The 23,148-nt window shown below is 46.9% G+C and overlaps 6 protein-coding genes and 1 non-coding gene across 7 annotated transcripts; 1 reads left to right on the top strand and 6 right to left on the bottom strand.

The window, feature by feature from the left end:
• Positions 1 to 261: 261 nt before the first annotated feature.
• On the bottom strand, positions 262 to 361 carry LHYA1_G007157. The gene has a single exon. It is a non-coding gene; the product is annotated as a tRNA-Glu (tRNA).
• A 252-nt stretch (positions 362 to 613) lies between these two features.
• On the bottom strand, positions 614 to 2,464 carry CYP8B1_1 (7-alpha-hydroxycholest-4-en-3-one 12-alpha-hydroxylase; the record flags this gene model as incomplete). The annotated part of the gene is made up of 3 exons (XM_031152089.1): positions 614 to 1,577; positions 1,653 to 2,138; positions 2,193 to 2,464. 3 exons carry the CDS (start codon positions 2,462 to 2,464, stop codon positions 614 to 616), a joined length of 1,722 nt encoding a protein of 573 aa, XP_031003009.1.
• A 1,062-nt stretch (positions 2,465 to 3,526) lies between these two features.
• Positions 3,527 to 5,892, bottom strand: PHOT2 (Phototropin-2; the record flags this gene model as incomplete). The annotated part of the gene is made up of 4 exons (XM_031152090.1): positions 3,527 to 4,487; positions 4,530 to 4,698; positions 4,729 to 5,465; positions 5,726 to 5,892. 4 exons carry the CDS (start codon positions 5,890 to 5,892, stop codon positions 3,527 to 3,529), a joined length of 2,034 nt encoding a protein of 677 aa, XP_031003008.1.
• A 1,928-nt stretch (positions 5,893 to 7,820) lies between these two features.
• LHYA1_G007160 (uncharacterized protein) lies at positions 7,821 to 9,419 on the bottom strand (the record flags this gene model as incomplete). Its single annotated transcript, XM_031152091.1, has 2 exons — positions 7,821 to 8,474; positions 8,562 to 9,419. The coding sequence occupies 2 exons, from the start codon at positions 9,417 to 9,419 to the stop codon at positions 7,821 to 7,823; spliced, it is 1,512 nt and encodes a 503-aa protein (XP_031002996.1).
• Positions 9,420 to 11,515: 2,096 nt separating this feature from the next.
• On the bottom strand, positions 11,516 to 12,752 carry LHYA1_G007161 (uncharacterized protein; the record flags this gene model as incomplete). The annotated part of the gene is made up of 2 exons (XM_031152092.1): positions 11,516 to 12,184; positions 12,237 to 12,752. 2 exons carry the CDS (start codon positions 12,750 to 12,752, stop codon positions 11,516 to 11,518), a joined length of 1,185 nt encoding a protein of 394 aa, XP_031002997.1.
• Positions 12,753 to 15,080: 2,328 nt separating this feature from the next.
• On the bottom strand, positions 15,081 to 16,016 carry LHYA1_G007162 (uncharacterized protein; the record flags this gene model as incomplete). The annotated part of the gene is made up of 1 exon (XM_031152093.1): positions 15,081 to 16,016. One exon carries the CDS (start codon positions 16,014 to 16,016, stop codon positions 15,081 to 15,083), a length of 936 nt encoding a protein of 311 aa, XP_031003017.1.
• Positions 16,017 to 16,258: 242 nt separating this feature from the next.
• Positions 16,259 to 17,605, top strand: PDX1 (Pyruvate dehydrogenase complex protein X component, mitochondrial; the record flags this gene model as incomplete). The annotated part of the gene is made up of 2 exons (XM_031152094.1): positions 16,259 to 16,337; positions 16,395 to 17,605. 2 exons carry the CDS (start codon positions 16,259 to 16,261, stop codon positions 17,603 to 17,605), a joined length of 1,290 nt encoding a protein of 429 aa, XP_031003018.1.
• Between the last annotated feature and the right edge of the window lie 5,543 nt (positions 17,606 to 23,148).

Below are 23,148 nucleotides of genomic sequence, written 5' to 3' on the forward strand. Positions count from 1 at the left end.
TTGACGATTATTTATTATCCGCATTGAACAACTTTGAGATATCATTGTGCAACTACCTTCCTTACCTATACGTAGCTACCTACCTAGTATGCTTAAAGGAGGATGCGCTAAAACCTGACAACTCAATGCACGCGCCGCGCCTAAAAGTCGCATCTCGCTTAATGTATGAATAAACGCCCACGCCACGCCACGCCCACGCCAAACAAACACTGGAAACTGCACTGCCAAAAAAGAAAAGTATCAAAAAAACAAACTAGAAATTTCCGTAACAGGGAATTGAACCCTGATCTCCTGCGACCTTGTTTGAAGTTTGAGAACTTCGTATGAGAGGCAGAAATGCTAACCATTACACCATTACGGACAGATTTTACAACGTATTGTGATTACTAATCTCTAATGTGGTATATGATGGTAGTGGGTTCAGGTGTTTACTATGGGCCGTTGCCGCGCCATTCCACTCATTTCGAGGGCCAGAAGAGAAGAGGGGTTGCGTGTAGTTGGTTGAACGGATTTTAAATTTATTTAATTTGTTTACCTACGGGATTCGAAATGCTTCAAGGGTACATAAAATGGTATAATGGTACATATGCACATATTCCCCAATCCCATCCCCTCATTCAATAACATCAATATCCCCAACCAAGGCAGCAAAATCCACATCCCCCTTCCCAACAGTATCAAACTTCCATTTCACATTCTCCCAGCCTTTCCTCCTGCTAACCTCAACCTCTGCATCACCCAGGGGTTTCCTTACGGCTGTCCCCAGCTTCATAAATGCCCTCTCGGGCACCTTGAATCCCTGCACGTCAAATCCCAACACGATAGCTGCCACGAACGACATAACCTCCGTGATGGCAAAATAGCGGCCGGGGCAAAGGTGTTTGCCACCGCCAAAGGGCAAGTAACCCTGCGCTTGCTTTTTCCGGGTTTCCTTATCCAGGGCGGATTTCGTACTCGGCAAAAAGCGCCGTGGGTTGAAGGAATTCACATCCGAGCCCCAGATGCTGCTCGATGAGTGGGTTATGCCCGAGGGGAGTTGGATGACGGCTGGGGATTGGAGATGATAGGGTGGTTGCGAGGGCGTGGAGAGTGTGGTAGGTGATATGACGCTTCTGACAGACGTAGCTGCTCCTACAAATCGGAGCGTTTCGTGCAAAGTGGAGAGAAGAAGTGGACATTTTGACTGGAATAGCGTGATATCCAACACTGCATACTCTTCCCCTGTCTCAGCTGATTTCCTCCTCTCTACTATGCCTTCTACCTCGGTGCGAATTTCTTCAAGCAGAGAGGCGTCGGACAGAATGTAAGAAAGTTGCCAGAAAGATACAGGAACTGTGTTGGTGGTAGCTAAAAACAAGGTTGAGATTTCAAAGTTGGCGATATCACTATCGCTGAAACCCCATTTCTTACATATCGCAAGATGGGAATGTATAAGTCTACTGGCTGATTGATCATGGTGGTTGGCATAATATTTGGCAAAAGCAGCCCTCAAAGCACCCCGGCCATGATATGCTTTAGGGCAGATGAATGTAGGAAGCAATTGAAGCATGAGGAGAGTTGCGTCAGACTCGAAATCCCTATCTCTGAATTAGCAAGATATCGACGTGATGTATTGACCTGAAAAGTGGGCCAAGACGAGGACTAGGACATACCAGAGTGCGTCGACAAGCTTTGGGTCACTCGAAAAGGGGTTCTCTGGGCCATATATAGCTTCCGCCGATGCAATTGTAAGGACTTCTCTCGTCCATTTATACAGCTCTACTTTTCCACTTCGGCCCAAATCATCGAGAGATCCTGCCACTCTGTCCAAAACCTCTGATTTCAACTCACGAAGCGCTGGGCCGGGAGACAGAATTTCGATCATGAAGTTATGATGGTCATTCAAAAACGAATCCCCATTATTTCCATTCAGAGGAGGTCCATTGGGGTCATATCCTGGAGCCGTCTCTCCGCGCATAATCTTCATTCCAGCCTCGCTAATTCCAAACAGGCGTTCTGAAGATTCGACAACGAATGTTCCAAAATCAAATGCTTTGGTGTTCCGGTAGGCCGCTTGGATTAGTGCTGGATCGCAAATAACGTAGATGCGCGAAGAAAGGATTCTAAGAGTAAAGGCTGGCCATGAAGGGCATTTGGAACTGGAGGATTATGATCATCAGTATGTGACGGAAGCAAGCCTGACGTCGAGGCACCTATTATTGAAGGCCACGGTTTCAATATACCTCAGCATCTGCATGTATCCAACTTGCCATCTCAGCATTCCTATCAAATGGCCAAAGAGTGGAATCTTTGAGGTCAGGACCGGTGGTTCCCTGTTCTCTGAAGTGCTCTTCCTTTGCCCTCTCCTGTAGACCACAGCAAGACTCAGAGAGAATAGAATGGCAAGAATTGTTGGGCGAAGCATGCTTGTGTTGTGATATTGTAAATCTATAGCTGTAGCGACAGTGGTATCGTTTATATCCATCTCGTCGCGTCCACCTGAGCTTCTGCGCTCTAAAAGTAGTAGCTTGCTGTGGAGCTAAAGAGTAGTGCCTCCTCAGAGGGGTAATGATAACATGCCTTTGTACAGTATGATATAAGATAGTGCCGGCACTTGTAAACCTAGCCGGTGAACAAAACAGAGAAGGGTATTCAGAAGACAAGACAAGACAAGAGAGAGAAATAGATTCAATCGGATAAAGAAGCTGGCGTCCTTGGCCAGTCTTTGTACTGCAGGTTCGGTACTGTACGTCGCGTAGAGTTGCATGCCAGACACATACATGTTTGATGAGCATAAGGAGGGGATGATTTAAAAACCGCCTTGAAACAGAGAACCAATGGTTTGATTGAAAGGACAGAAAGCTTTGAAACTCGGTACAGACGCAGAGACGGTGACGGTCCAGACACACACGGACCTCAACGCCGCGTAGCCAAGTGCCAAGGCCCCTTTGTTCGGGAAGCAGCACATCCGAGCTTCGCCTCGTACGTCACACCACATCCACATTTTGACTCGGTACGGATTGCAACTTCAACAAGCTTCGGAATCGCCCAGCCCGATGCAGATGACTATCGACATACGGACTCACATTTCATGGAGACAGACAGATATGGATGTGCGGGAAGAACGAGTGCTAATAGTACTGAAGCTAGCTGACCCATTCCCATTCTTTCAGCAAGATACGTGCACCCTCGACTTGGCTATATACCCCACAAAACTGCAAATGGATCGCTTACCTAGGTAGAATAAGGAGGTAGTTTGTGGTCAGTGTATTGCAAATATATTGTGGCACATCAATCATAATTAGGCTTCAACTATAGCTAAAAAATATATCCATGTTACATACTTCGAAAGCCCAGCTTTCTTGTCCTCCTTGATTGATCGCCTACCTAATCTTATAATCATCCTTGGTATCATACAACATTATACAGAGCCCACCCCTCCTTTGCCCACAAAGTTTTTACCGTAAAGTACATAAGCCAGCCCCTTACCATTATGAATCTGCGCGATCCTTTCGCTCTTTCAAACAAACTTCCTTCATCCCACAATTCAGATTCTCAAGCTGTATAAACTACCATCTCCTTCCAGATCGACCGTATGCTGGCTGATGACGCTTGACTGGTTTCTAAGGGTAGGCTCCCTTGACCGGCCGCCATTTTTGAGGGCAAAGTCCCTCAGACTGGTGTCTTCTTGCATGTCAAAAGGCGTCGGAGCTCTCGAGCTCCTAGTTGTCGGATCGACTGGAGGCGCCATCTTGTATCGTTTTTCGCTGGTTTCTTCATCCACAATCACCACCATCCAAACGCCAATGCTGCCATTGCTTCCTTGCAGAGGCGTGCAGTGGATCCATCTATTCCGACCTTCGTTATCTTGCTTCGTAACCCACCGTACTTTAGCTGTAACTCCCCGACCATCAGCAAATGCTTGAGTCAGCTCGTCTCGAACTCTGTTCGAACCCCCGATTCTAGCCATGAATGGGCTCTGCAGAATGCCTGGAACACGAAGAGTAGGACTCGCGAACAGGATTCTTAAGCTTGGGTACGGTCGGACAAGTAGGTAGTTCTCGTAAATGCCGGTGAGCTTGCCGCTGACACGAGACCTCGGACTATAAACCTTGGAAGCATCAGGGCTGTCGTTGATGAGCAGTCTAGGCTTGTTCCAATTTGCGGCTAGGGGGCTTGTGTCCAGGTGTTCTTCCTCGGTTTCTTTGTGCATTTTCCCGCCAAATCTTCGAACGGTGTTCAGTTCCTGCAAGTTCAGCATGCCGCTCAACTCTTGAAATTCGTCCTTAGGAGATTCCACAGGCAATTCACCCTTTCTCTTCATTTCTTCGTCGTTGTCGGATTGGATCACGAGACGGTGAAGTGACTCCATATCGGAGCACTCTTTGACCAGACCAGATACGTCGACCTGCGCCCCAATAAAATATCTGATTGTTCCCCGACTGTCGCACAGAGGAGCCATCATCAACAAGTTCATGAATGGTGATCCATCCCGTCGGCTTATATCACTAATTAGCTCTTGAAGCTGGCTTCAACTAAGATGTACTCACTAGTTCAAGAATACCTCATAATGTTCTTTGCCAGCTAAAAGCGTGTCCCTCAACCTTCTGACGCTATGCTGACTGGTTTTTGGTCCTTGAAGGAACCGGCAGTTGCGGCCAATTACATAAGACATGCCATATTGTGTGGTGCGATGAAATTCTGGCAATATGTAAGTAGCTGTGATATAATATTTGGTTCACGAAATACCTTCAGAAGCAAACACAATAGGATTATCAGGCCTCGAAGGATCAGTCAAGCAGAACACCTCCGCAAGTCCCTCCGATGCTTCTCTTAGATGCGGAGGTAGTGTGCCTGTGATCCTCTTTTGTATTGACACGCTGACGGTTTGAATATACAAGTGTGCAATATATGCCGGCAGGTCCTCGCGGACCATTGCATCGAAGGCCTGCTTAGCCTTTTGCTCCAAATCTTCATTCAAGGTCGACTTCGCAGTGCTGGACGTGAAGTCAAAACCATCGATAGGTTCCAATGCCTCTGCGATTGCATTTGAATAGCTAATAGCTTTCAGAGCTTTGATTGCATCAAGATAATATACGAGGATTGGAACCGAAGAAGCTCTACTAGCGCTTAAAAAAGCCGAGAATCGTAGTAAGAGGGATGGGTCATTGAATATTACTTGTAGATGTTCGGTTGAAAAGAGCTGTTCGGATCGCGTTTCAAGCGAGTATTGAGTAGGCCCAACATCGGGAGGAGCTACCAGGTCGAATGACCCTGGATCTATGTCTTCTTCGCCCAAGGGCTCGAGGTGATCACGTTCATCTTGGCCTTTCTGCTGAAGTGGCAGGAGAGGGGTCCCTATTGAGGTCTGATAGGTCGATGCGGAGTCGGCTTGAGAGAAGGGTTCGGAACCAAAGGTGGAAGGAGCGGGGTTGTCCGATGAATCTCTTGGGGAGTCGATCTCTGTGCGCGTACGATATTCTTTGCTGCTTGAGAAGAATCAGTAACCAGGCCACAGAATGGTTCACAAAATGCATATTTTTGCAACATCTAGTCTCTAGAAGAATGAATATACGCTTTCGGAATCATCTGATATCGGTGACCCTTGCTGATGCCGAGCGCCTAGCAAGTCAAGTACATATACTTATGTACCTCTGTCTTAGCCCCACCTACTCCTCCCACTTGTGCTCAAGTATCGTTGTGCGTTGTAATTCTCAAAATCATGATCTACGAACTTGCAACATACCTCACGCGTTCTGGAAATTCCAGAGGCTCTCTGGACTCCTTTTGTGCCTTGATAGTTCGGATATGGGAACTGCCTGGTCTCAGTGGCTCATCGAATGATTGCGAGGTAGGCGAGGCTCTATAAGCGTCGGGCTTGTGGAAAGGGATATTTCTGATTTCGGCAGCCATCGTATCTGGGTTTGGGGGGGTGGGGAAGGGAATGGGGAAGAGAATAGGAATGGGATTTCAGACATCAGACGTGAATGGCAGAGGACAGGAGAAGAATTTAAGAAAACAGATGTAGTCCTCGGCTCGTCATGGAGTTGGAGAGGTTCTAGCTTCAAAGTCCTGTATGTAGTGTAGGCTCTAAAATACAAGTGGGACAATGCAGGTACGAATGAGTAATGTAAGAGCGCCCGGCATTAGATGAAGGTTTCCAGTACAGTAAGAGGTATAGCTGAGATAGATCTTCACAAGGTATAATGTACGTAGATGAATTCCCCGGTACCAGGGAGTGACCAATGGAATACGCTAGCAAGCTAGGTATTCAATGAATGCCATCCACTACCTCCGTACGGTAAAGGTACTTCCGATGGCGTGGGTCTTGGAGCTATTGAATACCTACCTGAGGTACCTACCTAACAAACCCATGTTAAATTTTTACCGTACGGAGTAATACGTTATACGACAACCGCCTACGTACCCCTCTGAAGTTGAAGTGCCGTCTGGCCAGAGTACCTATCAATCGTAGTCTTCACATACCTGACTTGCCCTTTTTCCTTCTTCCAATGGGCCTGCTGCAAATTGATTGTTTTGATACAATGTGAGGACCATCAAAAGAAATGTCGTCACGCATCGTCTCATGCCCCTGGTGCCCCATCAAATCTTCTCGAAACCACGGATGTGGAGGATCGCTGTACGCAGATCATGAAAACCGATATATCGCAAGATATCCCGATCTCGACCTGAATGATTTTCCAATAAGCAAATAATACATGGGGTCTTGAATCGCCGAGGAGGCTCATCACAATACTCCGTAAGGGTTTTTTCAACGAGGCAGGCTTGCGTACAGTAGATCAGTACAGCAAGGATCTCTGATTTGGGTTGGTTGCACGGTCCGGGTCGTTCTAAGTGGGTTGGGATCACCATATGGGGCCGGTTCAATTCCCGCAACGGTTAGTGTAGCATGGTGAGCATGACTCGAGAGTTATTATGTTGCAGTATATTCCATATACTGTATTGAAGAAATGGTGAATAATCCGGGACGAAATTGTACATTTTCAGCCGTTGCGCTGCATCGTCAAGTCTGGAAGAATAAGGCATCTAGGTATATGCCACTCCATCTCTACCTACCTAGGTAGTAATGCCTTACCTACACGGACCGAATTCCATCTCTCTCGGCCGAAGACCGGGCTGATCATTCGGCTAACAAGGCGGGGTTGACGTCGGAGCACATCCCATTTCAGATGTTCAACCCCACTCCTCACAACTTCCACAAGGATACTGTACAGTAGTAGCTAAGATCACGTCGCATTGGGATCGAGACGATCGTCCATTTGAGATGACTACTCCGTAGGTAGCAACTACTTACTCGCCTTTTTTCTTACCGAGAAAGTCTGACAGCACCACCTGAACTATACCCATAAATGTATACTCCGCACCAATTGAAGAACTTAGATTTCACTATTACTTTACAGGGCTCCTAAGGGGTCCGAACTCACTTTAAGATTAGTTTATTCTATGGTTCTAAGCATCTATACTGGGGTAAAGAGCCAGTCAGATCTATAGCGTTCTAGCCATCTACGCCAAGTAGTGGATTTATAGAGGGGATATTAGACTTACGAAAAAGGCGAGTATCAGCGACATAGATCATATTTACAGTACTGTATACATATATACCGGTGGTAAGCAACTTAGTTTTACACCAGAACGTTTGTTGACCCCGCAAATCCCTCGTTAACAATGGCCTTCAATTATGTATTGCCGTCTCTTCTGTTCCTAGGCGCACACTTTGCCCTTAGTATTAATGGTTGCCCGCGGCATAGGTGCGGTGCTTGGACTTCGAATCTTCCTATTGGAGCTAGTGGATATTGCCTCAGCTTGGATACGGAGCCCGTTCAAAATCCATCTCCATCTTTCCAATCTCTTCCAGCTTCTTTGGCCCTGTTCATGGCAACATCCCCCCTCTCTTTTGCCTGCTGGACCTTCCTCGTCTCCCAGGCTAACATGCCGTTAATTTTACCTTCCAGCTCCAAATCTTTCCCTACCTCTGGTTCCTCCAGCTCTGTTCCACTTGGCCCATTCTGGTATTCTTCAGTCCTTTGGCGCCAATTTTCCAATTGCCCCTGTAGAGCTTCCCGCTCGTCACGGTGAGCGAAGAACTTGGCGTACTCATTCTCCCCACCAAAACAGACCCCAAATCCGTCACAGTAGCAGACGTTTTCTTTCGGGCATGCAACACTCTTTCCTGTGAACAGGTAGTGCCACACATACTCCCAGATCCTCCCGCTAATATAGTCTGAGAGATAAGTTCTCATTAACCAATCTCGGCAAAAGACGTATCTTGCTAGCGGTTGACTTTGAATAGTCTCTCTCGATATCGCGAATTGTGCACAGCATGGCTGGGCTAGTATATCCGGTATGTTGTCGAGAGGGAACAATTCTAACCATGTCCTTGCGAGCATTGCTTGTTCTTGCTTGTTGATATCTTCTTCGACAATTTTAGGATTCATCCACGACGGACAACCGGGGTTCCAATGGCACCGCATGTTCTACAAACCAATCAGTACGTGTCTTTAGCTGTGTTTCAAGAGCTGATGAGTCAAGCCTCAAGAAACAAAGGGTAGCTCATGACGAACCATATAGCCCTCTCGTTGCACACGCTCCGCCGATAAACGGCTTATCATTTGAACCGCATCGTGGTCGAGGAGGTCGTCGTTATGCCAAGCAAACTGATGAGAATGCATGAAAATATTGACATCAGAGAGATTGTTGTAGTGGTCGATGATATATGACAGATATACCATGACTTCGTGTCCTTTGTTTTTTGGTGGATATAGCTCTGCTGTTGGATCGTCCACAACATATACCGCCTTTCTGAAATGCTCATCATCCTCGAAGTTTTGCTCAAGCCAGCTCACGTCCTCTTCCACAGTCCTAGGCATCACAATCGTCTTTGTATAAGATTCGTCTCCTGGCTTGAGCTTCCCATGTTGAAATGACACCTTAGCCACTGCTCCTAGATCCATTTGCTGATAAGTCTGCGTTTGTTCTGCAGGGCTAACTGGATCCTCAACTTGCGAAGTCGCTTCATTCGCTCCCATTCCCATTGGAGTCTCTTGTGAAGCGGGTGGTTTCGGTGGACGGTCATCCTCAGCTTCCAATACCTCTTCAGCCGTGTTCGTTTCAATTGCTATATTTTGTGAAGCAAGCGGAATTGGTGGACGGTCATCCTCAACTTCCAATACCTCTTCAGCCGTGTTTGTTTCAAGTGGTGTATTTTGTGAAGCAAACGGAATTGGTGGAGTAAATGCATCCTCAACTCGCGGTTTCCCCTCCATTGTGCTCGGTGCCATCGGGGTGTGTTTTGAGATTCGTGGATCCGATAAATTCCATGTCACCTTCGGCATTCGAGGCGTGACAATCCAGAATATGATGATCATTGCAACGAAGGATATTATGGGTAACCCTCTCTTCGATATCTTCCGAGAGTACATTTTGGCATGCAAGAGACTCGTTCTTTCTAGAAACGGCCGTCCTACATTCCCATTTCATTAGTTGCAACAAATGGAAGTGTAGATTGGTAGTGACGTCTTACAGCTATCATGATATGGGCGCCTCGGATGTCGATAAAAGTACCCCGAGACCTCTAATTCAGGTATGAAGTATTCAAGCCTCTGTCTTTGAAAAAAAAAAAAAAAAAAAACCTGGCCGAGGGCTTGAGTTTTAAGTTATAAACTCAACCTGACTGCCACTTCCTAATTTGGGGTGCAGGAGATACATCCTAATCCGTTGGTGTTTCTCACATCTAAATCGAGTCAACTCGGAAGTCGCAAGTGAATCCACATTGAAAACCCGAGGCTGACTTATAGAGGTACAGCGGTTAAGTATTACAATTCAAAAAACAAACAGGGGTTTAGGCGCGTCTTCTAGGCCTCTTAGGGTAGTGCTTACAAAGCTTCAAGCCTATCGAGGCTGTGCTTACAGGGGCTGTATTTATTAGGAGTTCCCAATTAGGAATAGAGGGTGAAAGTACTAATTTTGAATTGTAACAATACTTAACCGCTGTACCTCCGTATTTACTCGGATTCGCTTAAGTGGAAGTACTTGGGATGAAGTATAAGATGATTGGAAAGGGATGATAAAGGAATCCACTTTACATTTTTAGTGCATCGTTGCATCCTTCTAGGCATGCAAGCAACTTACTATTCTTAGCTTTATCAATTGGCTCTTAATCTAGACTTGCGCAACAATGGCTCTCTTTCATATGTCTCAAATATCCAAGGTGTTTCTTCGAAAGTCCATCATCAAGGCTTGATGTGATTGTTCTGGTCGCCTGAACGACATCATACCAGCACAAGATCAAGCCCTGGATAATCCCTACCTGCACCTTTTGACTGCTTGTTACTAAGTAATCATTATCTCCGTCCGTACATTATTCTACCTCTCATTAGCCTCATAGGTACTTAGAGCTCATAAAAAATACGAGCGTCTTAAGTCGTTCCTTCCTTCCCTTCCTCTTCGCTCGCTTCGCTCGCTTCGGAATCCGAAATCAAGCTTAAAATCGCGGACGCATACTTGGGTTTATTCTAGACGTCTTCCCTCGTCGGTAATTTCTTACCTTCTAGGTAGATATAGATATTTTGCGGTTGCCTAGAATTATCATAATTCTTGGCCCATCAAAAGATGGAGCAAAAGGCTTTCGTACATACCTGGGTAAGCACCACGCTCCTTCGTCAATAAGTCAGCAGCCCGCTGCCAATCACCAGGACCTCCTTGTATTCCTTACACTTCAATGATCTCTACTAATTGATCCAAAGGGGTTATATATATAGCTAGGCACCACTATGAACACTTCCTCTAGGCTTAAAAATCCAAAAGGCAAAGTTGCGCTTAGGCTTACTGCCCTAGAAGCCCACATCGTTCTACTTCAAAGTAGTCCGCCTGAAGCGAGATCCGAAGTTTAAATCCGAAGCCATTTTAATTTTAGAATCTCGGACTACATTGATCATTCAGGTATAAAAATAGCTACCACTGTTTTTCAAATATAGCTCCAAAAGTAATCATCTTTTCTTTCGATGAAATTCAAAATGATCCGATTCTTACTTTATATAGTCTTCGACTTGTTCACCTTAGAATCTGGAGGCAGATAAACCTACTCCTAGCTCGTGCTTGACACTTGGTGCACAAGAAGCGGCACTCATTATCATTGGTTTTTAGGACACCTGGCATGTAATAAATTGATGCCGCTATGAAGGTCTCTGCTATAAGTAATAGGATGGATGAGAACAAGGTGACAAGAAGAAGTGCTTGGCTCAAAGTCTTCCAACGTTTAATGATTCAGACGACTTCAAGCCCTTGAAAATACCATCAAGCGAGTATTCCCACATTTATCGAATTGTATTTACAAAAATGAAAGAACTCATAGTCAACCGAGACAGTACCATACTCGACTTCAAATTCGTCGTGCTTTAGAATATTTATATTGTTTTTGCAAGTTATTATACATTTTGTTCAACGAGATCAAACCGCCGATAAGACTTCCCAGCCAGCCGGAGAGCCCTCCAATCCAATAACGCCCAGAATCAGGTCATCAACTATCAAAACTCTTCACACTAGGGTTATCCCAAGGCAACCTGGTATCCGCGCCAACGTGGCTCGTCGACATGTTCTTCTCTCTCCTGCCATGTCCAGGTTGGATTGCGTCGGTTGTGACAACACTCACCTCGCCCTTCACTCCAATCTGACCCATGCCTTGTAGGTGGATCATGCTCTCGCCATCGACGCTCCTCCTATGTCTGCTCCTATGCCCACCACCACCAGCTTGAATAGTGGTCGTCGTCCCAAGGTTGTGCCCCTTGCCCATGAATGCAAAGGTTTCCAAGCCAGTCTCTTCCCCAGGTAGTTCGGCGAACACAATATCAGCCCTTGTACTCGCATACAAGAGCACGTCTAACCATCCATTGCATGCTATCAGAGTACCAGCCGTGCAGAAGTAGCCGAGAGAGACATCGGTCCCAGCTAGTGAGGCTATTCGACCGGCGGCAAGGGGGGCCGTACATATGGTGTATATCAAAGGGTAAAGGACCATGAGCGGAGTAGCACCGTGAGCTGCATGGCTCGAGATCTCACCCGAGCGAGACTTTCGGCGCATCCAGAGGAGTACAAAGGCATAAATGACAATCGTAGAGGATATGCAGATAAATACCCAAAAATAATGAAGCCAAAGACGCTCGGCGGAATATTCATCATTGATCCAACACTGTCATTGTCAGTACACTAGTACAAGGTGTTATATTGATAAGAGAACTTACCCATGCCGAGGCCCGTACGTAGAAGTTCTTGCCATGCCTGATCGGTCCAATTGCAGCCATCAGGTAAATGAATACCCAATTCGCGACAACGACACAGTAGAACGTCCTAGAAGGCAGTTTGTAGTCTTTCACTACACTGAAGAAGGTATGTATCGCGATCGTCAATATGAAGATACTGCTGGCCAAGTCCCCCGTTGACACGAACCACCCTTGGGCAAAACAAGTCGGCGTATTGACAAGAATCGCATTGTTCCTCAAAGCGGTAATGTTGAGCAAGAAGGCTAGAGCTTGTTGGATATCGGCCAAGAGGAGATTGTAGATTAAGAACAGGAATTGATTCGTTGGTACCTTGACGACAGAGCTTCGACGCCATGAGATAAGACGCCATGTCAGGTACAGGAACAATGAAGTCGAACAGAAGAATGAGAGGAGTCCGAAGGTTGAGACGGCTACCAAGCCGTGCGATAGGACGCTGGGGAGAGGCGACAATGTCGAGGAGGCTTCATTAAACTTCATGGTCCCTGGGTACAGAGCGATGCGCGAAGGCAAATGCAGACGGGATTGAGAGAAGAAAATGCCATCGTAAAGCTAAGGTAGATAGATATACTCTCAGAGGGCTATCCTCGGCTCGCTAGGTAGGTGGCACAAACATTGGCACAAACACATGGCAACAGGGATGCACAGAGAGGCAGGGAATGGCAATGGGATGCATCCATGGCCATGGAGCAAAATAACCCTGCAGATCGCATCGCATGCTTACGTATTTACCTAGGTATCCAGGTATCGTATCGTATCTTATAACCTTAATGCTGGCCAGATCCTCTGCCAAGCCTTCAATTGATTCTATTCGCAGACTACCCACCTACCTACATAAGATACAGTACATACATACCTACCGTACCTAGGTAGTCAATGTTATGTGAATATGACTCGCATTTCGGGACGTTATTCATGAGACGTTAGACATGGAGAGCAACCACGGCAAAATAATGTGCATCGAATGAGCCTACACTTTTCGGAAAAACCTATGCCTTAGTTTCAAATTGCGCCGTCCTGGTTGAGTTTATGCCTTCAGGGGCGCGTTTGCTCAAGCTGAAAACGCCACACATCTCTCTAAACAAAACCCCCGCGAGGGGAACCAATTGCATCCCAGTCTCATCTGATGGAGGAATGCAAATTGCGAGGTATCTCCGTAGTGATAGAAATACAGCCGCGATTTGGCTGCAAGAAGCCATCGCAAGCGAAAACTCGTGGTCTATGGCCCTACCTTACTTAGTATTGCGTCTTCACAGGCCGTGTCTGGTCCTCATCAGAACCGGGCACCCCAAACTTCCACGTGTAGCCGTCACTACCAAACGGGCGCTTATATTCAAAGGCGTCTGGGGACTTTTCTGGTCGTATCACAGGTTTCAACAGGACTCACGGGCTGACAAGCAGTACGTTTAAAGAATGGCTTCAGGCCTAACTCTTATATAGCTCTCCACGAAAGCCGCCCGTCGAGACGCGGGAAACGCAGCTGAAGACTAAGTGTTATATTATTGTGGAGAAGAGGTTAAGAATAATTGTTTCTCTTTCAGCTTTGTCCCCTCGTTTTCCATTCATCCAAAGATAAGGAGCCCGTGCCCGAATTAGCCTGGTATTCCTTGCCGTCTCCCATTGTTCCCAAGCATAGACCTTGTGGTCTCTATATCATTCGCTTTTATGCCCGAAGTATATTTGCCCTTCCCTAGAGTAGCAGGAGCGTTGAGACTTGCCGTCTCCCAAGACGCTACACACCGGCGAGCTTGTCGTCAATGCGTCGGCAAAGAGTAATTGTAATGAAGCCATAATGAAGCCATTTGCCTAGTCTGACACTCCCTACTACTTAGCGTAGAACTTTAGAGTCCTACGTCTAGAATAGCGGGACTATGCCAATCTCAAAGTAAGACTTCTAGACTGGGGTTGGAGGCTGAAGCAGGCAGGGGTGGAACGCCCCATTATATTGCATTGTACAGAACGTGGAACATAATTTAGTCTCCGCCTCAGCCTCTCTTTTATCCCTCGGTTTTGAGATAACACTTACATGGCAAACCGATCTGCTGGCTCTTCAATGGAGAACTGTACAAGTACCGGTATGGGATGAGACCAATGATAACAGTCCGACCCCAGAAGCAGTTGGGAGAACTGGCTTGATGAGCTCGGAACGAAACATACTCTGGGTCGAGCTCGCCACATTACTTAGGCCCTTCTTGATTATCAGACCATCGCTCTGAATTGTCCACAAGTATTAGGGATCTCGAGGGCCGGTGGCTATCGAATATCTCATGTCTCGTAGTAAATTTCGGGAATGAAAATGGATGTCTAGATAGAAATGGTTTGAAGTTGTGATTGGATGCTTCTTAGAAATATAAGCAGAGGTTTATTTGTGTTCGAATGCCGAAATGGCCGTGGAGAAGTATCCGAGGTTTATGTAGTGATGCAGGATATTGTAGCTTGGATTACGACAGTCGTTCTTTCATTTATTTTGGGCAAGAAAGGGGAAGCGACACAATAACCCTTCTCCAATTCTAAGCCGCGAGCCGAATGATATTTGTACTTAACTGATATAAATGAGAGGTAGCTGAATGAAATATCATGATGCTGTGCTGCAATAAAGAACTTGAAAAAAAAACATAATACTACTCTTGTCATGTCCCGCACAACTTTATAAAATGCAAGTTATCTTTCTCAGATCTAGACGGGAGCAATAGAGGTGGACGGCAAAGAAGAGGAACGTGGGAAGTCTTCAAAATATTTGTGTACAGAGGATATTGACAGGATTAGAAATACATACTTGACAACTTTATATATCTCTTACAGTACTAACTATTTCTTCAGCCCCACCAATCGGTCCAATGCTTTTCCATTATCGAGTGCCCATCCACCCGTAATATCAAGCTTGTATGTCGAATGCTTCACTTGGACTTTCAGAAATCCCTCCTTCACAAGAGCCCTCCTCGTATTTTGGAAAAGGCTGACGAATGCTTTGTTCAACTGTCTGAACGGCAAGGTCATTAAGTGGTTTTTCTGGTACTCCAAATCCTGCTCTCTCTGTACTTTCTTCTCTGCCGCCATTTGTCTGATTTCAGCCGGAGTAAGACGCTGCGCAGCCGTAGGTCCCAATGGAATTGGAAGGACCAATTCTTGAGGCTGAACGTAGATCTTCTTGGCAGGCAAGAAAGGTAGCATCCTCTTGACCTCCACTTCGAGTTGCAATTCTGGAATAAAACCACCTGCGGCTGGTGTTACTAGAGTACGCGCAACGTTTCTCGGTATCGCAGAAATCGACTTAATCATCATGGAAGGTCCAAGAATAAAATAGCTCGCCATTCCACCCGTCGTGAGGCCTACTACTGCAAACGCGTATTGTACCCATATTGATAGATCTTCTCGTGGTTCGTTATAGGCGAAGATTGCGTAGCCGCCACAGGCCATGAGAATAGATGCCACACCGTAGGAGGTTACCATGAACATGGTTGACGAAGGAGCTTGGTAGAGGAGCGTTGGGTGGAGTTTTTGGGCGAGGGTGTTGGCATAGGATTGGTAGACTCGAGTTTGTGGGGGGGTAGTTGCTGTAGCATTTGCAGGCGCATATGAGGGCTTGCCATTAGGAACAGCGCGTTTGGGGACTTTTGCTGCGCGGAGGATAGGCGCATAGGAGAAGAATCGAGGTTGACAGCTGGTACGGGGAGCTGCTTGAAATGCTCTTGCTCCAATCGCACATTGGCGCCTCAAAAAGCACCCTCTTGAGAAAGCGGACATCTACATATACTATATTAGCAACTTGAAATACGGTCAGCCTTCAGGGAACCCAATTCTTACCTTGAAGACTTTCAGAGAAATGTTGATGGAAGGTCAAGAAAGTTTCAACCGGTCGGCGATCGGGAACGCTAGCCGGGAAATCCGATCCGTTGGGTTCACGCAAACACCTTTCAACGACTCCCACCAAGCTCCGGAACCTTCAACCTAAAAAGCCAATTGAGCTTTCAATCCTCACAGCCAGTATGGCATCTTTTGTGACAGCTTGTCGTCTGTCAGCCAGGCTTACATCCAGGCAGTTGCGACAAGATGCCGCTGCTCGAGGTATGGGTATTCCCGGAAGAAATAATTCAGAAGACTGGTACTAATCTATTGGGACAGGTTTCCGGACCTCTGCAGCGTGCCTGGCTGCTCAGAACTTCACTATGCCGGCATTATCTCCTACTATGACCGAAGGCAACATTGCAAACTGGAAACTCAAGGAGGGCGATTCATTTTCGGCCGGTGACGTGCTGTTGGAAATTGAGACGGACAAGGCATCAATGGATGTGGAAGCTCAAGACGATGGTATTCTCGCAAAGATCACTGTAGGGGACGGGGCCAAGGGAATCAAGGTCGGAGCTCGGATTGGAGTTCTAGCTGAGGCGGGAGACGATATCAGCAGTTTGGAAATACCCGCAGAAGAAAGCTCTCCAGCGCCAAAGGAAGAAGCATCCAAGCCAAAGCCTGAGAAAGCGTCCGAGTCGAAGTCAGAAGCTGTACCCAAGACCTCTTCCGCAGATTTATCCCCGGCGAAGTCCTCTAAACCAGCGGAGAAACAGACCCGTCCACTCCTACCATCCGTCTCACACTTGATCCACGAACAAGGTCTTGAGCAGGCAGATGTAGATAAGATGACTCCCACTGGTCCTAACAACCGATTGCTGAAGGGCGATGTCCTTGCATACCTGGGCTCAATTTCCTCCTCGTACCCCACTGAGCTCTCAACCAAAATCCAAAAGCTCTCTCACCTCGATCTTAGCAACATCAAACTTGCCCCACCACCCGCGGCGCCAAAACCAGCGCAGGAATCTGCACCTACCTCCCCACCTGTCGTCGAAGAGCTTGAAGTCGCAGTCCCTATATCCATGTCCTCCGTCGTTGAAGTGCAGCAACGGATACAGAAGACACTTGGAATATTCCTGCCGCTCTCAACGTTTATTGCTCGTGCTACAGATGTTGCGAATGACGATCTACCGCAATCGAAGACACACAAGCCTTCAGCAGACGAGCTCTTCAACCAAGTGCTTGGACTGGATAAAGTCTCTTCGCTCGGTGTAAGGGGTACATTCTTACCGCAAATTATGGCATTTCCCCAAGCTGCCCCTGCGACCAAGCCAAGAAAGCCTGCAGCAAAGAGCGTTGATATAATTGACATCCTCTCTGGCACGGCAAAGCCATCTAAACTTGCTTCTAAGCCTGCACCGGGCATGTCGACCTCGGTCAATGTCTTCAGTGTTACGGTGCCGAAGGGCGACAAGAAGAGAGCGCAGATCTTCTTGGACAGAGTAAAGACTGTTCTGGAAGGAGAGCCCGGGAGACTCGTCTTGTGAGATATAGGATGTATGTAGTATAGCAGCCGTCAGCCACAATAGATACCATTGCAAAGATATGATCCAAGTAATTCTTCAGGACTCAATACGAACTTGGATCAAGTCACATCCACTATAGACACTGTACATCCAAATTTCATGTATAAGGCTTGTTATAACGGTTACAGCTGTGATTTATGAGCACTAAAACCCGTCCATTTCCTTATTCAGGATTCAACATCGGATCTCTAATTCATACCCCTGAAAGAGCCGAAATGCGTGATGTTACTTAGTCAAATCGCCTCACTGATTCCTAAGCCTCTTAACTCCAAGGCGAATACAGACCTATAAGTAATGGCTGCACCTCTTACTATTGAATTTGCATCAAAGTACAGTCCCTTGCTTTTCGAATGAGCAATGCACGCGAGCCTCTTGATAAACCCACCTTTCAAAGCCAAGCTCACAATCAACATATACATACTAGCCTCGAACACTGAAAATGTAGCATGATAATATACTCACCAAGTAATGGCCCTCGGTTAACGTGTATACAAATACACCACCTCGTTGTGGTCAAGAGAGCCAAGATCTCGCCCAACACCGTACCAGGGTTAATGTAAATGTCGATACCTGCAAGATACTCATCAGGACGACGTTCCGAGCATAAGAAAAAAGCTCCGTGGCACCGTGCGGGCCTTTGCTGAAAGAAAGATGTTCGATTTCAGGTTGCACCTCATCAGAACTGGGGGAAATCTTCCCGCTGCTACCTGCTCATTGATTGGGAGTACGTAGGAAGGAGTATGTAGAATATAATAAATATCTATGTTGGTGATGAGGAGGATCTTGGCTTATGGGTTCATGTCACCGGGACCATCCCCTTTTTTAAGACGGTTGAGTTGGGAGAGGAGTGGTGTGTATATACAGTATGTAATTGCTATTTTTGTTGTCCTTGGACTACTTGCTGCCTCTCCTGCTTGATATGTGTTTTTCCAAGCAGATTCAAAGGTTCAGAAAGGGAGCTGAATAGCTGGACACATGCATATCTTATGAGCATGTACGTAACTAAGCATTTAGAACTTTCGTGGTCCATTGATTAGATGTGAGAAATTATATATACTTTATGACAGACTGAGACACCTCTTTCCCTAGAGCATGTTTCCTGGCTTTTCGACCTCAAATGGCTTTCAAAACGCCAAACCTAACATTACATGGAACAAGAGCTGGTTGAATGCCCGCCATTCCAAGCGTGCCGTTACATAGATTAACGTAAAGTCCTAGTTCAAGTGTGAAACCCGCGAGATCTCGCCTTACCTTATGTCACTTGACCAATTTGATGGCGAGGCAGGATCTAGGCCCTTCAGGCCCTGTCACCTTTGAAGGTCCGTCATCGACTCACTGTAATTGAGACATGATAGCGTTTTCCACCCCTTAATTCAGTAGCTTTCATAGTTCAGTGGAAATACCTCCTAGCAAGACTTCTTGACTTGTGAAAATAAGGGGGCTGACATAATCAAGGCTTCCTGTGTGTTAGGTTTGAAATGATAATCGAGGGGATGACAGTTTTTCCTAGAGACTAGTTCATAGGCTGTGATAATGTTTGTACATTTCTGGCAATGACGCATTCGATCTTCTTTCCAGTGGTGAGGCACTTGACCATTTGATTATCAGTCCATGGGAATGCTTTCAACTTTCTGCTAGCTGTAGGAACTCCTAACGACGGTTCGGTTTTCCCTCTCAACTTAAAGAGGCTCCAATGGCCGAGCGGCAACGGCGGGCAGACTGATGATAAAGGTAAGAATCGAAAAAAATACAGTGAGCTGCGGATCATTGGAAATGTAAATGTTTCATCGAGTCTCGCGACAATCTTGAAATCGAAGGCCACACACAGGATGGAATGAGAGATAAGCCCTTCTTGAGCGAATTTTCCATGGCCCCCGCATCTTCTTTATGTCATAGTGTGTAAGATCTTTTTACATATCCCTTGCTCATTCAACCTCGAAAATCATTCGGCATATGGATATTCATGAAACCCGGACTGGGCCGGCAACGTCGGGTGGATAGTTGCGAAGGGACATTGATTGAAGTAGGCAACTCTGCCTTAGGTCTTGTAATTAGACTCAATAGTATTGACATGCTGGCCTGATTGCAACAATGCAGCCTTCGGAATCCGTTTCGGGAAGAGTTTCCATGGTCAAGATCCCAAGTCTCCCTATTCTATTCCTGGGTAAATCGCGAGCAAATCAAGCACTCCGCAAAAAACAAAGTTGTAGAGTGTGATGTCAAGAGAATAAGTAAAGCAAAAACGAAAGTAGGGAAGCCCGCACTAAAGGTCTCTCTTGCCAAGCTCTCCCCTGAGTACGTCGCTTGAAGCTATCGCTCACGTGAATACTTCAACGGCAACGACGCGGATCCGTCTTTTGGAGTATTTGACGCACAACGCTTGTTGTCAATGGTCAAGCCTTGAACCTTGAACCAAGAGCCAATTGATACGTAAATCAAACAATGTACCGAGCCAGCTAGTATGCCCCTAAAAGGCAGATCAAAATCGTTATCAAGATCTTCGATGCTACTAATACGGAGTACTTGGCCGCATGTATCAGCTGAGGAGGATAAGGGCAGACTTGCCTCAAAAGGATCTCATACGCGCTTCCAATACGCCAATAGTGCCAGCTTCGCCATCGATGATCTACTTCAAATGTACTCTACCTGGGGGGGTGCCCACACACCTTTTTCTTTTTACTCGACGCTTACCCGACTGGACCGTGATTTGCGGGGGATTCGGGTAGCCCTCGTCGTCGCCGTCGACAACAGCGGTGAGTGATGCACTCACGATGCTTTGGAAGGTGTTTTGTTGGAACTGGACATTGGAAACAGCAAGGTGCGGCATCGGATCGGACGTTTTCCTGAATAAAGCGCTGGTGCCGCCAGGATTAATATTTTGGTGTGGTGTGATGATGTGCATGAAAGAAGGGAAGGGATGGGCACGGATACAGTGCTGATAAGATCAAATTAAGGTTTTTATCAGCGGCGTACAGTACTCAATGGCCATGGAGGGGTTCCCGGCATGATCCCATATTTGAAGCATCGAGCCCCCACCGCTACCGCTGCCAAAAAGAGGCTTGATCACTGACAGTCGCCGTAAGGTTGTGCAACCCAACCTAATATACATTAAACGGAGAACACTGCACGGCATGGTCCGTCTGTCTTCCGGCATTCCAGATCTGAGATTTCGCATTTGCATTTGCATTTGCATGTTGAAGTCGAACCACCGGATAATCAAACTGGGAAAGACGTACCATACCAATATACAAATGATTGGAAATCGACGTCAGCTGTACTCTTTTCTGTTTCGCCTCAAGCTCTACCACCACCCAATGGCGCGAGTTGACCATTATTGACCAGCCCTTTTAACACATGCGGGGCCATCCGAAAGCATCCATTGACCGACATGGAGGGGAACGCCACGGTAAACCACCGACAGGTTGCTCAATAAATATAGACTGCTTCCACTGTCGAATTGCAACGAGCTTGATGCGTGATTGGGCTTGATGATGCCTCCGATTCTGTAGTAATGCTGGGAGGCATCATGACTGGAAGGATCTCGATGGAAGGTCATCCACGTTTTTCCAACCACCTAAGCCACCGGGTTGTGTATGCAATGAGGGGATAAATATATCGATAAGCCCAGTAGCTGACTCAGGCGGGGTTGTTGTTCGTCATTGAACCGAGCGAGGGGATTGGAATAGTTTCACCTGACCAGGGGCACGAGGCTGGAAGCTGAATCCCATGTTTCGTATACGGTCGTCGGTCATCCTGGTGGCTGAGGATCGCAAGTGGTGTAGGTAATGTGACTCTTGTGGTCAGCGCTTCACTGGACTGAGAGTGGGACGTTGGAATGATTGTGGCGAAATGTATTTGTAGGAAACAAATGCTGACGGCGGTGAAGGACACTTACTCGTGGGTGGTATTCTTTCACGAATCGATGGTGTTGTGAAAGTCGGTCTGCCGCAGCCTCCCCCCGTTTTTATTGTCGACGGCGGCAGTGGGCGACGACAGACAGGGCATTGATTGGCGGAGACTAAGATTGACAGCCTTTCCTTGGGACATCGCAGCTGGCCTCATTATTACGACTGGGGGGCCACCAGGCCTATGATCATGATTATGACCCCTCCGATAAAGTAGCGGCCCTGCAGACAGACGCCGTGAGGACCCTGGTGGATGGTGGGGTTCACAGGCTTAGCAGGGGACTGCAGGTTGCAAGCAATCAATTTCTCTCTCAATCTTAGTGAAAGTTTATACGGATATATATGACTGACTATACGAGTACGGTACAGTATTATATATTCACGGATGACAGTAATAGACAGAGGATCAAGATCAAGATCTATTATACCTACCTATACCTTGTGTACTTCCGACAATCCCATACTGCCTACGTATATAGAAGGAATATCCAGATCTGAAGGATCCAGACAATACTCCGTACTCAAGCTTCGCAGTACTCGTAGCGCAGATAACAATACATGAGGGGTACCTACTCGGCTACAGTTTTGCCGCATTTTACGTGCAAGATCGGCTCCTTTTAAAGATGTTCAAGCTTCATGGGTTGTCGTGCCGTGCTTTAAGTACCCAAGGCCAGCCTCGCGCGCTATCTGATAATCTGAGCCTACAGTACCCTATCTCTTTCCCATTGATTCTGATGCAGTGGCCTATCAGAGAGAAAACAAAACCCCATACTGCTAGCAATACTCGTAATCCACCGAACCTCTCCGTGCTCGCCCGCTAGTGATTTCCACTTGATTCACGGATAGACCACCTGCTGTATGTAGGTAGGTAAACTCCAGCCTCGAGCCCTAAACAACCTCCTTGGATTCATTGCCTACACCTACGCCTATCCCTACCCTTCTCCTACTCTCCGCTCCGCATCAACGCATTCGTTGCTTCTTTCTCCTTGATATCAGCTCAAACCGACCGTATACCCTTCCCTTCCCTGCGTTGTGTGCGTGCTGAATCTGCACGGGCAAGACCCTTGGCCTCGACTGCATACAACGGCGTTAGAGTGGGGGAGTCTGCAGCCAGCGCGTGAAATCTTGACGAAAGAGAGCATATCGCCGTGGAGCCACCCATCTCCTCTCCACTAGGGCCGGCGCCAGAATTCTTCACTTCTTGAAGTTATCGCGTCTTGTACTGTCTCTTCCGTCGCGCTCGTGGAGAGTTGTCTCTTGTTCGGCGTCAGTGTCGAGTGCTCAGAGCCCCATTGCTCTTGGTGTCCAGAAAGAACGAAAGAAAGGTACGTACGTGCAGCCCCCTCCTTTTCACAACGTCTCGTTGCATTTGAAGATGCCTGCGATATCAGATGCATGCAGCCGTCGTTGAGGGCCGTTGATATTGAGTGGTCATTCGAGAGCACATCCACGATTCGAGGCCTTAGTGTCCCACGACTACTTGATAATTCTGGCCATGTTCACATCAAAGACCCTGATCGAGATCCCACATGGAGTTCATATTACTCATTTTGAAACGCTATCGCTAACGATGTTGTGTTACTCAGAGCCGCGTCTTTT

Source organism: Lachnellula hyalina, assembly GCF_007821495.1.
Source record: "Lachnellula hyalina strain CBS 185.66 chromosome Unknown contig00140, whole genome shotgun sequence".
Classification (NCBI taxonomy): domain Eukaryota; kingdom Fungi; phylum Ascomycota; class Leotiomycetes; order Helotiales; family Lachnaceae; genus Lachnellula; species Lachnellula hyalina.